Raw genomic sequence first — 13,395 nt, forward strand, 5'->3', positions numbered from 1 at the left:
TAAAAATTTCTGCATTCATCATGTGTCAGGGTCACATTTGACCCTTGATAGAAGTATTTTTGGCTTTTCACCATGTCCAGGGAAGTACACTTAAAAACAGAGGTGAAGTGCTTGCTGTGCAAGTATGAAGGACTGAGTTAAAAACGCATAAATAGCAGAACTCATATGCAGCCAGATGTGATGTCACTCATATACAGACAGATGTGACTTCACTCATATATAGCTAGATGTATTGTCACTCATATATAGCCAGATGTGATGTCACTCATATGCAGCCAGATGTGACATCACTCATATGCAGCCAGATGTGATCTTAGCATTTCTACTGCAAGATAGAAGCAAAGATAGGGAAGTCCCTGGAAGCTCATGAACCAGCTAACCTGGCATTCACTGAAGAGACGAACAAGGAGACCCTGACACAAACAACATGGAAGACAATGGCCTGGACCTGAGATTGTCTTGTAACTGCCACACATGCACCTTGACATGCACAGGACCATATTCATACAGATCCTCTATCTATCTATCTATCTATCTCTATCGATCTGTCACACACACACATACACACATGGTAGAAAGTGGATTAGAACTTTTTTTAAAAGAAGACAAATGTGTGTGCCTTAGAGGAATCATATATATAGGATTTATACTGTTGAAAGACATTTAGATTATCTCCTTTATACAACTCAGTACTCACAAGTCTATAATGACTTGTCAAAAATCTATGAAATAGAGTCAGGAAAATTAAGTTTACTCATTTAGTTGACAAATATTTTTGAGCATATATTTGCCAAGCACTGTCCAGACCCAGTAGATTTGGCAATAAGCAAGACAAATAGGTCTCCACTATGCTACTAATCTCTCCATGCTTTCATAGCCAGGAGATATCTACTATGAGGAGAGCTTGCCATTGAACATACAGTTCTCTTCTTGACAAACTCTTAGCAGCAGTGATGGCTGCAATGACTAAACCAGATGTCAAAAAACAGACATCCTCCCATCCCCCACACCTCTACTGTAAGTCAGTTATCTTTCATGACCTGAAATTTCTACACATTTTCTTATATCTTCAAGATGGTCAGACAGAGGGAATGTCAACAAGACTTCCCTACAGAGTCCAGATTTAATGGTGGTTAACAAACTGTGAGAAATCTGTGCATTCAACGAATGTAGTCATGTGACTGTTAATAGAGCAGGTAATGTTGCATTGCATAATTCTAGTTGAAATCTAATTGTTATTTCAGGATTTTTGGAAGCAGTTTCTAGCTGGTTCCTAACTCAAATCAATTATCTTCCATCTTTCCAGGCCTTAGATGAGTTTTCTCATTGAGGGTGCAACTCTAAAGGTATCTTCCCTCCAATTAGTAGGGAATTGCTGAATGATGGTTAAAGTTCACATGGATGAGAGAGCCCAGCCCTTGTCCCTATTCTCTGAACAATGTCACATCCATGCGTACCTATTGTGCTGCCCTCCCATCCCTTTGTGTACTCTTGGAAATGTCCTGAGCATCAACCCCTGTCCCCTTCCATGCTAAGATTAAATTTGCTGGAGGATGTTCCAGAAAGTGTTTTCTTCAAGGACTCTACACCTAACTCGTGTCCATCAGAAGGTATACATGGTTCCCTTTTGTTCTGCTTTGCCTTCTACTCTTTCAAAAACACCCCTCTCTCTGGCTAACATTTAGTTTCCTTTCCTTACTGCCTTTGTGGTCCAGTTACCTTAAGATTTCCATACATTCAAACCCAGGGTTTTCAATAGAGTTATAAAGACTTCACAGCCCAGGAGCTGTCTTTTGCATTTCCAACATAAAAATAACTACCTGTACTGTTATTGCTGATGGAGAAAAAAAAATAATGTTCATACAATCAAAACCAGTTAATTCCAAAAGACAGCAAGTATAAAGAGACAAAATTCATACACTGATTCTATTACAGTGATGACTTGTATTTTTAATATAACAAAAGAAGAATATTAAAATATCTTTCAACATTTGCCTAGCCATATATGATTAATTGGGTGTGTGTAGAGAGATTACATATATGTGCATGAAAGAGATTATATATACATATGGATACAAAGTGAGAGAGAGAGAGAGAGAGTAGACTACTGTTACCGACTGCCATCTTAAAAGGGGACATTACTCCTATTTCCCTACTTTATGTTTCAGAGTAGATGTGATTACAGTTACAATGTAATAGTCAAGACTGTTTAATAGAACACTATAATGTCAAGACATTTTCCCTTTTCTCTTTATGGAGGTAGTTGAGGTGTTGGGAGGAAAATGCATTTGATAAATAAAGGATAGAATTATATAATATTTGGACAATAGAATTCATATATGCAGAATCAAAATCTACTCGATAAAACAGATTTATGCCAAGATTGTCTAAGACAATACTTCTACCTTATGTTTCTTGAAAGGTATGTTTTAAAATGTGAGTACTTGTTTGAGAGTTACCCAAATAAGATGTGAGGAGCAATTTAGGTCACCCCAAGATGATTTGTGGTGTGCCTAATGTTCCCTGTTGATGTAGCAAGAACCCATCTAGAGATACTCTTGCTTAATAAAGACACAGACTGCACATTACTCTCAAATGGAGGCCCATCCCTTCACTCAGAGCACTTGGCATCCTATGGTCCAGCCACCATTCTGCTGCACCATTTCAGACAATCACTATTTACAGGAGATGCCAATGAGGCAAGCATGCCTGCCTAAAAGGCATGTTTGAATCCAAAAAATGTCAAAATTATCCCAAGATATTTTATGTGCTTATCACCCATCCATTACCTTTCTGTTGGCTCATTGTGCCGACACACTATATAATAGCTGCTCTGGGGTTTTGAAGGAACACTCCTAAATTAGTTTAGACAAGCCCACAGGATGGCTTTGCTTTGTGTAGGCAGTGTGGGTAGGAGGTGGAGATTTCAAGTTCTATAGCTGCTTGAAAACCCTGTTGTCATAATAGCCCACACTGGGAGCTGCTACAAATATAAACACAAACGGGGGAAATGGACAGAGTTATCAATGACTTATTGGCGACCCAGAAACTAACAATATTTAAGGGAAAACATGATTAGTGATATTACAATTGAATAGTTTTCTGCCGGCCAGTAGGAACATGCCTAATGGAGCACTGTGTTTCCATAGCATGTCTGCTCAGTGTGGAGTCCAGGCAGAGTGGAAAGTCAGCACGGAGGGCGGGTCTTCAGTTCTTAGACTCCACAGTGAGTGAGAAACTGCATGTACTTTGATTCCACAAATGCACTTTGAAAGAGGAGAAATCAAAAGGAAGCTAAAATAAATGGTAACAATTCTCAAGGAACACAAAACCTCCCTCAGGAATCTTCCCCTGCAAAGACACCAAACACTCCACATATCAGAGATGGCTCTATTTGAATACTTGGGAAGAAAATGCTGAATCTGGAATGCAGAGAAAATTGTGCTTGGGATTCCAATGGGGGTTTTAAATGCTAATGACTCGTAAGACAATGAAGAACCCCTTTCAGAAACATACCAAGTTGTTTAAAAGACACCAGATGGAGGAAGGGCATAAAACACAAGTATTGCTGTGATGCCAGGTTTTGCTACTTATCTTCCCCTGACTGGAACCTGCAGAGGAAGAAAAGTAAGTTAACAATACCATCTTCCTGCATCGTGGCTCCTCAGAATTTCAGCATCCTTCGGCTGAAATTTTTCATAATGTGCTATCTAAATTTCTCATTGCTCTGTGACTTTGGAATGTTCTGATTCTGATCACCAAGGTACAGGACCTAAGCTCATGATGGCAATATAAGACAATTCAAAGTCTATAACATAAAAGGGCTGGTCAGCTTTGAACAGAACAGGTTGGCCCAGAGAGCTGTAAATGGTTCTTGAGTCCCTTTTAGTCATGGAAAGTCACCTTAAATGAGAACCAGATGTAAATTACTAAATGAACCTTAAGTTCCTAATTGGAGACACAGTCGGGCTGTACGACATTTAGCAAATTACAAACAAAATGTTCCTGTTTACACTACGTTAAATGTCTTTAAAGCTGCAGCCAAGAGCTAAATAAACATGCTGTTGTGCTAAAAAAGGAGTGGAAAGCCGACTCGGATTTGGTGTATTCAGGAAAAACCGCAGTCCATGGTGCCTGGAGAGTGTATTTTTGTAAATGCTAGTCCTGTCGTGGAAGAAGAGAGTGGATTTACCTCAAGATGCACAGCCTAATGAGCAGATATCACTTGCAGGGATGGCGTTTGAATACTGTAGCATATGCCTTCTTTCGGGATGCATAATTCATATCCAAGGATATTAGCCCCAGCAGTTCGGCTCAATAACGGCACCTCATTATTTTATCTCTCAGTATTTATTCCTGTGTTTGACGCCTCATGAAATTACTGTTAATGTGTTTATATAAGGGCAGATCTGACACAAGGGGGAAGAATGTGATTTCCTCCTTCTTCCTGCTGCTGTGTCTTCTTCTCTGGTAGAAGGGGCAAGTGTAAATAGTTAATTTGCTTCAATTAGGAGCCTGTCCTGCTAAATTAGAAGCAGCAGGGATATGAAGATCCAGAATTATACTTAGGAAGCAGCTGACAAATCCTCGGAGCCTGCGGAATCAAATCATTTACTCCTCATTGCTGCTCAGATACTCACTCCATAAATGCTGCTGTGGTTTTGGCCCCTAATCTTAGGACAAAATTTGGATTTTGTGTCAACCACACTTAAGGGGAATGAAAGCCCTGCCACACCATAACACTGGCACAAGTGTGAGATTGTCTTTGCTACTTAATTATAAACATGTCATGCTTCCCACTTTCTAAAAGATGAAGCATAAAGTGTAGGTAAAGCAATTGTTCTTTGGAAGCCTCAGCTCCACACAAAAGCATCCAGGGCAGCACCTAATAGACACACATGTATACACACACACACACACACACACACACACACACACACACAAAATCATACACAAACACAGACACACACATACAAATACACACACAAACACAGTCACACATACATTCATAGAGGAAGAGGACTTGAATTTGACAGGGAGATGTCAGGAAGGACATAGGAGGGGTTGGAGAGGATATGGAGGATAGATAAGATGAAAGAAAATACATTGTACTCATATGATAATCTCAGAAAGAAATAATAAAAAATAAAAATTATAACATTCAAAACATAATATTCAAATAACATATAAAGGAAATTTTAATTAGCAAAATAAGGCTGTAGCATGTAAGCAAAATTTATATACGTAGAAATTTGCAAGTGAGCAATTAGAATATAACTTGAAGTGTTAAGCATATTTTACTTCTAAAACCAAATATATATATATATACATATACATATACATATACATATACATATACATAGTGCTACATTAATGAGAGTGTCTCACGCACTGTGGCCAATAACATGAGTAATACATGTGTGTGAATATTTATATACCATACACAGTGGGTGCTAATAATTCATTTGAAGTTTCCATAGCTTTGGTGAGGAGATAATTCCAATATGATATTCATTCCATTCAAGTCTGTTAAAACTTTCATTTGTACATATATTTGGTAAAGGTTACATATTTATCAACCTCTCTGTTTCCACTGATGTGTGTTCTGATTTAGAGGAATCAATTTAATAATTTACCTTACCATCCATGCTAACGTGAAACCCCATTTCAGGGATTTTTATTCACTAAATACTGTCGTGGGATGCATAACACTACTTCTGTAGATATGGGCTGTGTGGACAACAGTGGTCTTGTGTAATGTTACAGCCTAATGCCATTGCAGCTATCTTGTTTTATGTAAGTGCACCCTGTTGAGACAATGTGGTAACAGGATTACCTGCCAACACATTTCTCAGGATTCTGCTCTATCGTTTAGTGATGTCTGTGTTTCCTGAGCACCTATTATGTACCAAGTACTGTCCTGGGTGCTAGGCTTCTGCCATGAAAAATTGTAATTTCAGAGGGCATCTGAGGGTATTTTCCCAGTGAGTAAACACAAAGGATTGACATCTGATTACTTTGACTCACTCCTGAGTCTGTTGTATTTCACTGTTTATTGTATCTATGTTTTCTGTTTTTGTCAAATAGGGATAATAATACCAAGGCAATTCTTGTTGGAGGAACTAAAGATGTTGTATAAAAAAAAAAAAAAAAGTGCCTGGTGACAACTACAAAGGAATCATGTAACCAAAGCATAATGTAAATGCTATTTTGTTTCTGTACCCTTCATGCTTCACAATACATTAGGCACATAGGATCCAGTCTATTTTGGTTAAGAGTAATTGAACAACATGATATTCAGCTAGTCATCTTCATTTAATAAATAAGCAGGTATGTTGCATAGCCATCTCTAAAGCCAAGCTGCTGGTTTCTGGTCCCCACCAGCCAAGAACAGGTGGTACCAACAGACCAAGATCCTTCCGGTGTATCAGATGGTCTTCAAAAGGAATTAAGAGCAAGACTTTTGTCACATCCTATAATGTTTTCGATTCTCTGAACACTACCTTATGAAGTCCTTCCAGGTAGGGTATCCTTAAGGAAATGTAAGCCAGATAGACAAGACAGATAGGTGACCATATTTAAGGACCAAACTATGTATAAAATACTAACACATTTTCTCCGATTGACCTAAACAGTGGCGCCCCTGAAAGGGAAAGTCTACATAAAGTTTCTGAAGATGTGTCTCTGGAATTGTGATGAAGTAATTCTTCTTCATACATAATTCTGTTGCTAAGCATTTTCTATAAATAACAAATGGTAGTAGGGGAGAGAGGGGAGACATTTGCACTTACCCAAAAAGGAAAATACCTTGTCAATTTTTAAATGGGGTTTGAATAAAATTCAAAGTAAGAAGGATTCTGCTCCTTTTCTTTTTATGCCTTTAAAAACTGTTGAAGTAAACTGACTAGAGGTTACAAGCGTGAGCCAGAAAGAAGAAGGAAGAGGGAATTAGCTGGTATTTATAAGGTTTTGCTTTTCTCCATTAGCTGGGTGGATTGTTTGTGAAGGACTTTTTTCTGTTTAAGTGTGTTGTATTCACTGACATTGGACTGCTGATTTTAATTAGGGATTATCAGCCTGTAAAAACACATGGACTCAGTGGTTTCATAGCATTGGGTGGATGACAGGATCATATGAACAGGGTCTGGGTTCTCCAGAACTGCTGTCTGATGTCTATCTATGTATGTTTCGGGTTAGCTGTTATATGTGTTTTAGTTTAACCAACGAGATGCATTCCTTAGATAGGAAATGGTGGCTTTCTTGGAATAACAAACCCCAGCATATAACTATGTCAAGGCAGGATGAATTCAAAAGTGTTTGGATGAATTGGGGAAATGATAAATGATGTATTATGATTTTTAAATCCACTTCTGGCCAATTTCGGACTTTATTTCAAACAGCTGTGGCCCATTTGGAAGCCATTTTGTAGCTCAGCAGAACACTAATATTTACTGTATGAATCACATACCTTTAAAATATTTGTCTTTCCTGAGAGAAACTATGTCTTCCCCAAACTTAACTTTGACATAAATGAGATCCATCCTCACAGGTCTCGAGGTCAGGCCGGTGTACTGGATCACTGGAGTGACTGCTCACTGTCGAATGCTATCCCACAACCCCTGTAGTTTCTGCTAATGAAGGGCTTTCTCTTTCCCTAACTTGAAGTTCTGAAACATCTTTTAGGGACTTTTTTAGCAGCTATCTTTAAATTTCTGTCCTAGAGTAAGAGTTTCCCCTACTTTCTTTACATGTGGAATTCTCCCGTGTAAGTATCATTCTCTGGGGTTGGAAGTCTTTGGACATTTCCATTAATGTAGCATTCGAACAGCACCCTAGGCCAGCTTTAGAGAGAAGCATCAGAGAGGCACGCACAGCATGTAGTATTGGAGCCATTAGGCAGTTCTCAAAGGTGGATGCTCTAATTACCACTGGGTAGGCAACCTCAGACTTCCACTCTGATCTGGGCTACCATCCTTTAAACACAATTACAGAAATATACCTCCTGAAATGAGCCACCTTTGAGTTCTCCCCCTGCACATCTGCAGCTATTTGGGAGCATGTGGACCCATCAGTCCACATAATGTGAAGTGATGAGTTTACACATCCCTAAAGTGGTGTTTAGGCACTTACACAATGATCCCAGCATAGCCGATCATCAATAGCCAATGGGGAGCCATTTGTGAAACAGGGATCTCTGAATGCTTGTCAGGTATCCCCTAACAGCATTGATCCTGGGTGGAACCGGGCCGTGTGTTCAGTCTGAAGTATGGGAGTTATGTGCTTCTCTGTCCAAGAGTTGTTAATCAACACATTGCAGGAATGTTAACACTTTGTGTGGTGTTAGCTGCCAGCAGCCCCACAAAGGGTAAACCTCATGACTACACTGTTGTGGTTCCAAATAAAAGCCAAGTCAAAGAAAGAGGAAATGCTAGAATCATGCCATCTTACCTTTTGCTGCTCAGGAAATAACATTTGGGGAAGGCTACATATATTATAATCTCTCTAAAAGCTAAATTAGTGCACAGTATAGCATATTAATTCACATTGTGATGTAATTATTTAGGACACTTAGAAGTGTTAAAGATTTGTTTACTAAATATTTTCTTCAAATTTTTCTAAAATGTCTATATGTATGGGAGGAAATACCTCTCAAAGCCACGGAGTGTGTCTGAGTGTGTGTGTGTGTGTGTGTGTGTGTGTGTGTGTGTGTGTGTGTCTGTCTGTCTGTCTGTCTGTCTGTTAGTGTCTGTGTGCATGTTTGTGTGTATGTCTGTGTATGTGTCTGTGTGTATCTCTGTGTGTGTCTGTGAATGTGTATGTCTGTGTGTGTGTATATATATCTGTGTGTTTGTGTGTGTCAGTGTGTATGTATGTCTGTGTGTATATGTCTGTGTGTGTATGTGTGTGTCTGGTGCTATATGTGTGTGTATCTGTGTGTCTATGTGTATATGTATATTTGTTCATTTATGTGTTTGTGTGTCTGTGTGTGTATATGTGTGTCTTTGTGTCTGTGTGGGTTTGTGTGTGTGTCTGTATGCATTTGTGTGTATGTCTGTGTGTCTGTATGTGTATGTCTGTGAGTGTATCTGTGTGTGTATATGTATGTGTGTGTGAGAGAGATGCATGCATGCACATGTAGACATGCATGCCCCTATGCATGCATTCAGAGATCAGAGAGGGACTCTGGTCTATTTCCTTATTGCTCTTTGCCTTATTGCCTTGAGACAAGGTATCGTTTTGAACAGAAGCATGCCATTTCTGCTAGGACAGCTGACCAGCAAGTTCTACTCTCAGGATCTCCCTATGCCTTCCCATGATGCTGGGGTTACAAGCATGGACAGCCATGCTGAGAGATTTATATGGGTCCTGGCACTTAAAACAAGCCCTCATACTTGTAAGCAAGCACTCTTCCCACTGAGCAATCCTTCCAGTCCCACAGAACCACTTTAAGGTAGTAAGAAGAAACTGTGCTTAATGTCATTATTTACAAATTATGTCATGGAGAAATGAATGTAAGGAAAAACTAGTAGGAGGGGGAAAGGACTAAATCAGTAAAGATCAGAAGTGCCTTCTTTCTAATTGTGCCTGGGCCGAGTAGGGTCATAATGTTCAAATACTTTAGTGTCATTTGTATTCACGTGAGAATTTCCACAGAAGAGTCTGGGTTTGAATTCTGCAATAATCCTGTGAATCTTTGACACTCCTGAGCTTCAATCAAAAGGATATATCAACTTTCGTATCATGAACACTAAGAAAACTTCTAAACAGCATAGCTCACTTTCTTTGGTTTCTCAATTAGTAAAGATGGTAGGATGATCAAATGGTAACATTGCACTAATGTGTCTTTACTTCAATCAGTTTTTACTCTATGAAATTGTAGATGTGAAATTCAAAGCTGTTAGGCCTCCTAAAGGGGCGTAATCACATTCATTTCATAGGCCCTTCTAGGATTCAGCTGCAAGGGTAGTCATTTGCTGGACTTCAAATAATTCATGAGTAAATAATATTTCTCACATCTCAATTTCAGAGTGGGGATATAGCAAACCTGTCTCTAGAACTTAAAGATTTCCCTCTACTGCTGGCTGCTTAGCCTTAGACAAGTCTTTATTTAACTGCCCAAACAGATTCTACACAGCTTCTCAATAATAATCTGAGTCTGATTAACAGTCACAGCAGGGGGAATACATTTCCATTTCCACAGTAAATGTTGAAGAGCGTTTTGTTCATTTGGGTTGATGTCAAAAGATCTCAGAACTTAGGAACCTTGAAAACAGCCTCAGGGAAGAAGGTGAGCCCCTCTGTACCCCCAAAGCAACACAGTGACTTGTGAAACACAGGAACTGGTCACTGCTCAGGTCTCCATTGTTTTTACTTTGGTTTCCAAGCCTCTGTGGGTGTCTGTCCATTGTAGACAACTTTTACAAGGTCATCCATGTTTCTGTTGGAAAATACATGACACGCAGGTAATGTGGCATGGCGGGTTGTGTCCCTATCCACTCACAATCCTATTCCAATGCCACTGTACCCTTGCCCACTGCCACTGACTCCCAAATCCTTGGTGATAGAACTTGAAGGCTCTTAAAATTGTGATAACCCACAACTGCCAATACCTGTTTGTTGATTTCCATACTGAATACGCATGCATCATCCTTGAATCTCATTTCGGTTTTGTGTTTGGTTGGCATGGAGCACAAATGTTAAAATATTACGATGCCGCTGAATTACTGCCTGCTGTATAAATATGAATTCTTCTCAGGAAGCCTTCATCAATGCTGCCATTTATTCCCATGCTCTCCGATCATTTCAAAACCATTCTGAAAAAGAAAATGCAAAACTTTACAATTGTGGATTCTCTTCTTACAGAGTCCATTTTTCTTCTCTTTTCAAATGTGTTTCAGGAAAAACGCACACTCTTTGGGAGCTATCTATTATTATAAAATTATCCATATGTATGTACAATTACCATTCTGTATTGTCCATTCTCGAAACAAAGGCAGATACATGGTCTAATTTAAGACTTTCTGTCGCTGTCACAGGTTTATAAGAAGAAAACTGAGGCTGCAAAGAAGGAGTATCTGAAGCAACTAGCAGCATACAGAGCCAGCCTGGTATCCAAGGTAACATGCAATTGTGTGACACTGTGACAGACCATGGCCACCTCCATTCAGACTCTAATAATCATTTAAAGGCATAAATGATCGTGTTAGCACTTCTACACCATTCTCTTTGTTAAGGAAAAAAAAAAGTACATCCTAAACAAACCTGTGTGTTGTGGAAATATGTTTATCCCTGGAAGACCAGAGCTGTTTCTGGCCTTTGATAGACACCGTCTACCTGTAGATTGTTCGTTTTGCAGTTAAACACGGCAAATCCTTAATCAGGAGCTGACCCTGCTCCAACCTGTACCTTCCTTCCACTGTGTGAGACTCTCCTGAGGAGATGCCACCCACTTCAATTTCTGGTCTCATTATATTGGAACCAGGATACAAAGTCCCATCACTCTGTTTTTAAATGAGTATGCCAAAAAATACTGTGTGTTTCAGTATATCTTATATGTCAGTCCTTGCTGATTACACATACCAGAGAGCTGACTCTGCTTGGTTTCATGTTACTGAAAATGCGTTTTCCTTCGTAGAGTTTTCAGGAAGGTGCCTGTAGACAAGCAACAGGGCTCTATCTAGGACTCACAGCAGCTTGTCAAATTCAGATTGCTAGTATTTTCTTCACCGTGGCCATAGGCTCTGGACTTCAGTGCATTTGTCCACTGAATATGCTTTCTTTTTCATTCGCAAATCTCCATTTCTGTTCTAACTTCCTTTTAAAGCATACATACATTGGGTTTTTAGTCAATGAAAACACACGATGCTGGGAGGAGAACAGAAAGTACAGATGCAGAGACGTCAGTCAGGACAGTAGTGCCCTGCTTCAGCCTTTACTTCACATCAAAGAAATAGCGTTGCAGGAAAACTTCCCGTTCGTGTTTTAAAACTAAAGTTTTCTTTCTTACTGTGCCATCCCAGCTCACCACTTTCTAATCTGTCTAACTCCTTTTAAGCTTGTTTGTGTATTCGACTGAACTCAAATTTCACTATGCATGCAGAATTCAGAGAATGCTTGGAAATTTTTAAGGAAGCCCCTTTCACACGTAGGCTCCGTCTTACCATTAGCCACACTAATGTTAGCAAATTCATATGCCTCAAATGTAAGAGAATTTAACTGGAGTGACTTTCCACGAGAGAAAATCAACCTGGGACATGTCAGTCCTGATACAAGGCCCTGTGGCTAATGTCACGCAGATTGCCAGAGTGGTGCCGCAGGACTGAGTAAGCCTTCACTTCCAAAGCATGCCTCACCAGAGTTGCTGTTAGCTGCAGCTTTGCTCCATGTTCAGTCTCCAGGCTGTAGCCCTGAGAACATGGCAATTTGTATAAATGCTGCAAATTGCCATTTCTGCATTTAAGAAACCTAGCACACTTTTTACCCTTACTCCGTCATTTTCCTTCTCTTCAGCAGTAGGAATTCTTCTGGAACTGTTGAGTATCTATTCATGTATGGTTCTCTGTGATGTGTACACAAATTGAAAGAAAGTTCCAATTGATCCTCATGGGTCAGAGAGAGGGCGCCGAAATGCTGTGTGTGAGCAAGTATTTTCTACATAGCCCTCTCCACAACTACAGGAACTTCACAACCTACATCCCAGAGCACGTGGCACCATGTATAAAACTCTAGTGCTTTTCCGGTTTAATTATGGTGAGGCAAAGAAGGGCCACTCGAATGGAAACATCTGTTTCCCCATGTTATAATCTTGTACTGTATTATACATTTAAAGCAACAAACAAGTAATTATAATTCCAAGAATCCACTGTGTTTCAGCCAGGCTCCATCCTTTTTTTTTTTTTTTTTTTTTATTGTTCACGAATTCATGGATATGTTGGCAGATCTTCCTGAGCATGTGTAGGTAGCCCTATAGCAGGCAGGAGACACCAAGCAACTTAGACTATTCCTATAAAAGACATGTTTTAGACCTGGAAGGCCACCCCAAGGCCATCTACCAAAAGCCTGGCTAGACTGATTTCAGAGGCCCCTTGGAAAATGTACCATTGGAGTTGAGGGTCCATAGAGGACTAGACCTTGCAAAGTCAAAATGCTCAAAGGGAAGGGAGGACAGCAGCTCAGGAGAGGCCAGTGTGACTGGACCTGAGTGACTAGAGGGAATGTGCACAGATGCCATAAAGGAGTGGAGATTTATTCTCCATGCAAACGGAGGTGACTGAATGAGCATTGGTAGGGAACTGAGGTTTAAAAACTCCCTTAATCATGGAATAGGCTTAATTAGCATCATTCCACTGGAGAGGAAAGCAGCCAGCAGGTAGCCAGTATTATAGCAACATTGCT

General features: G+C 39.8%; 1 protein-coding gene across 1 annotated transcript in view; it reads left to right on the forward strand.

The window, feature by feature from the left end:
• Tox (thymocyte selection associated high mobility group box) overlaps positions 1-13,395 on the forward strand; it is a 292,509-nt gene that overhangs the window by 261,895 nt on the left and 17,219 nt on the right. The window contains exon 6 of the mRNA XM_051196284.1: positions 11,037-11,117. Within this exon, the coding sequence (XP_051052241.1) occupies positions 11,037-11,117 (81 nt within the window). The remainder of the gene's footprint in view (positions 1-11,036; positions 11,118-13,395) is intronic.

Source organism: Phodopus roborovskii, unplaced genomic scaffold (assembly GCF_943737965.1).
Source record: "Phodopus roborovskii unplaced genomic scaffold, PHOROB, whole genome shotgun sequence".
Lineage (NCBI taxonomy): Eukaryota > Metazoa > Chordata > Mammalia > Rodentia > Cricetidae > Phodopus > Phodopus roborovskii.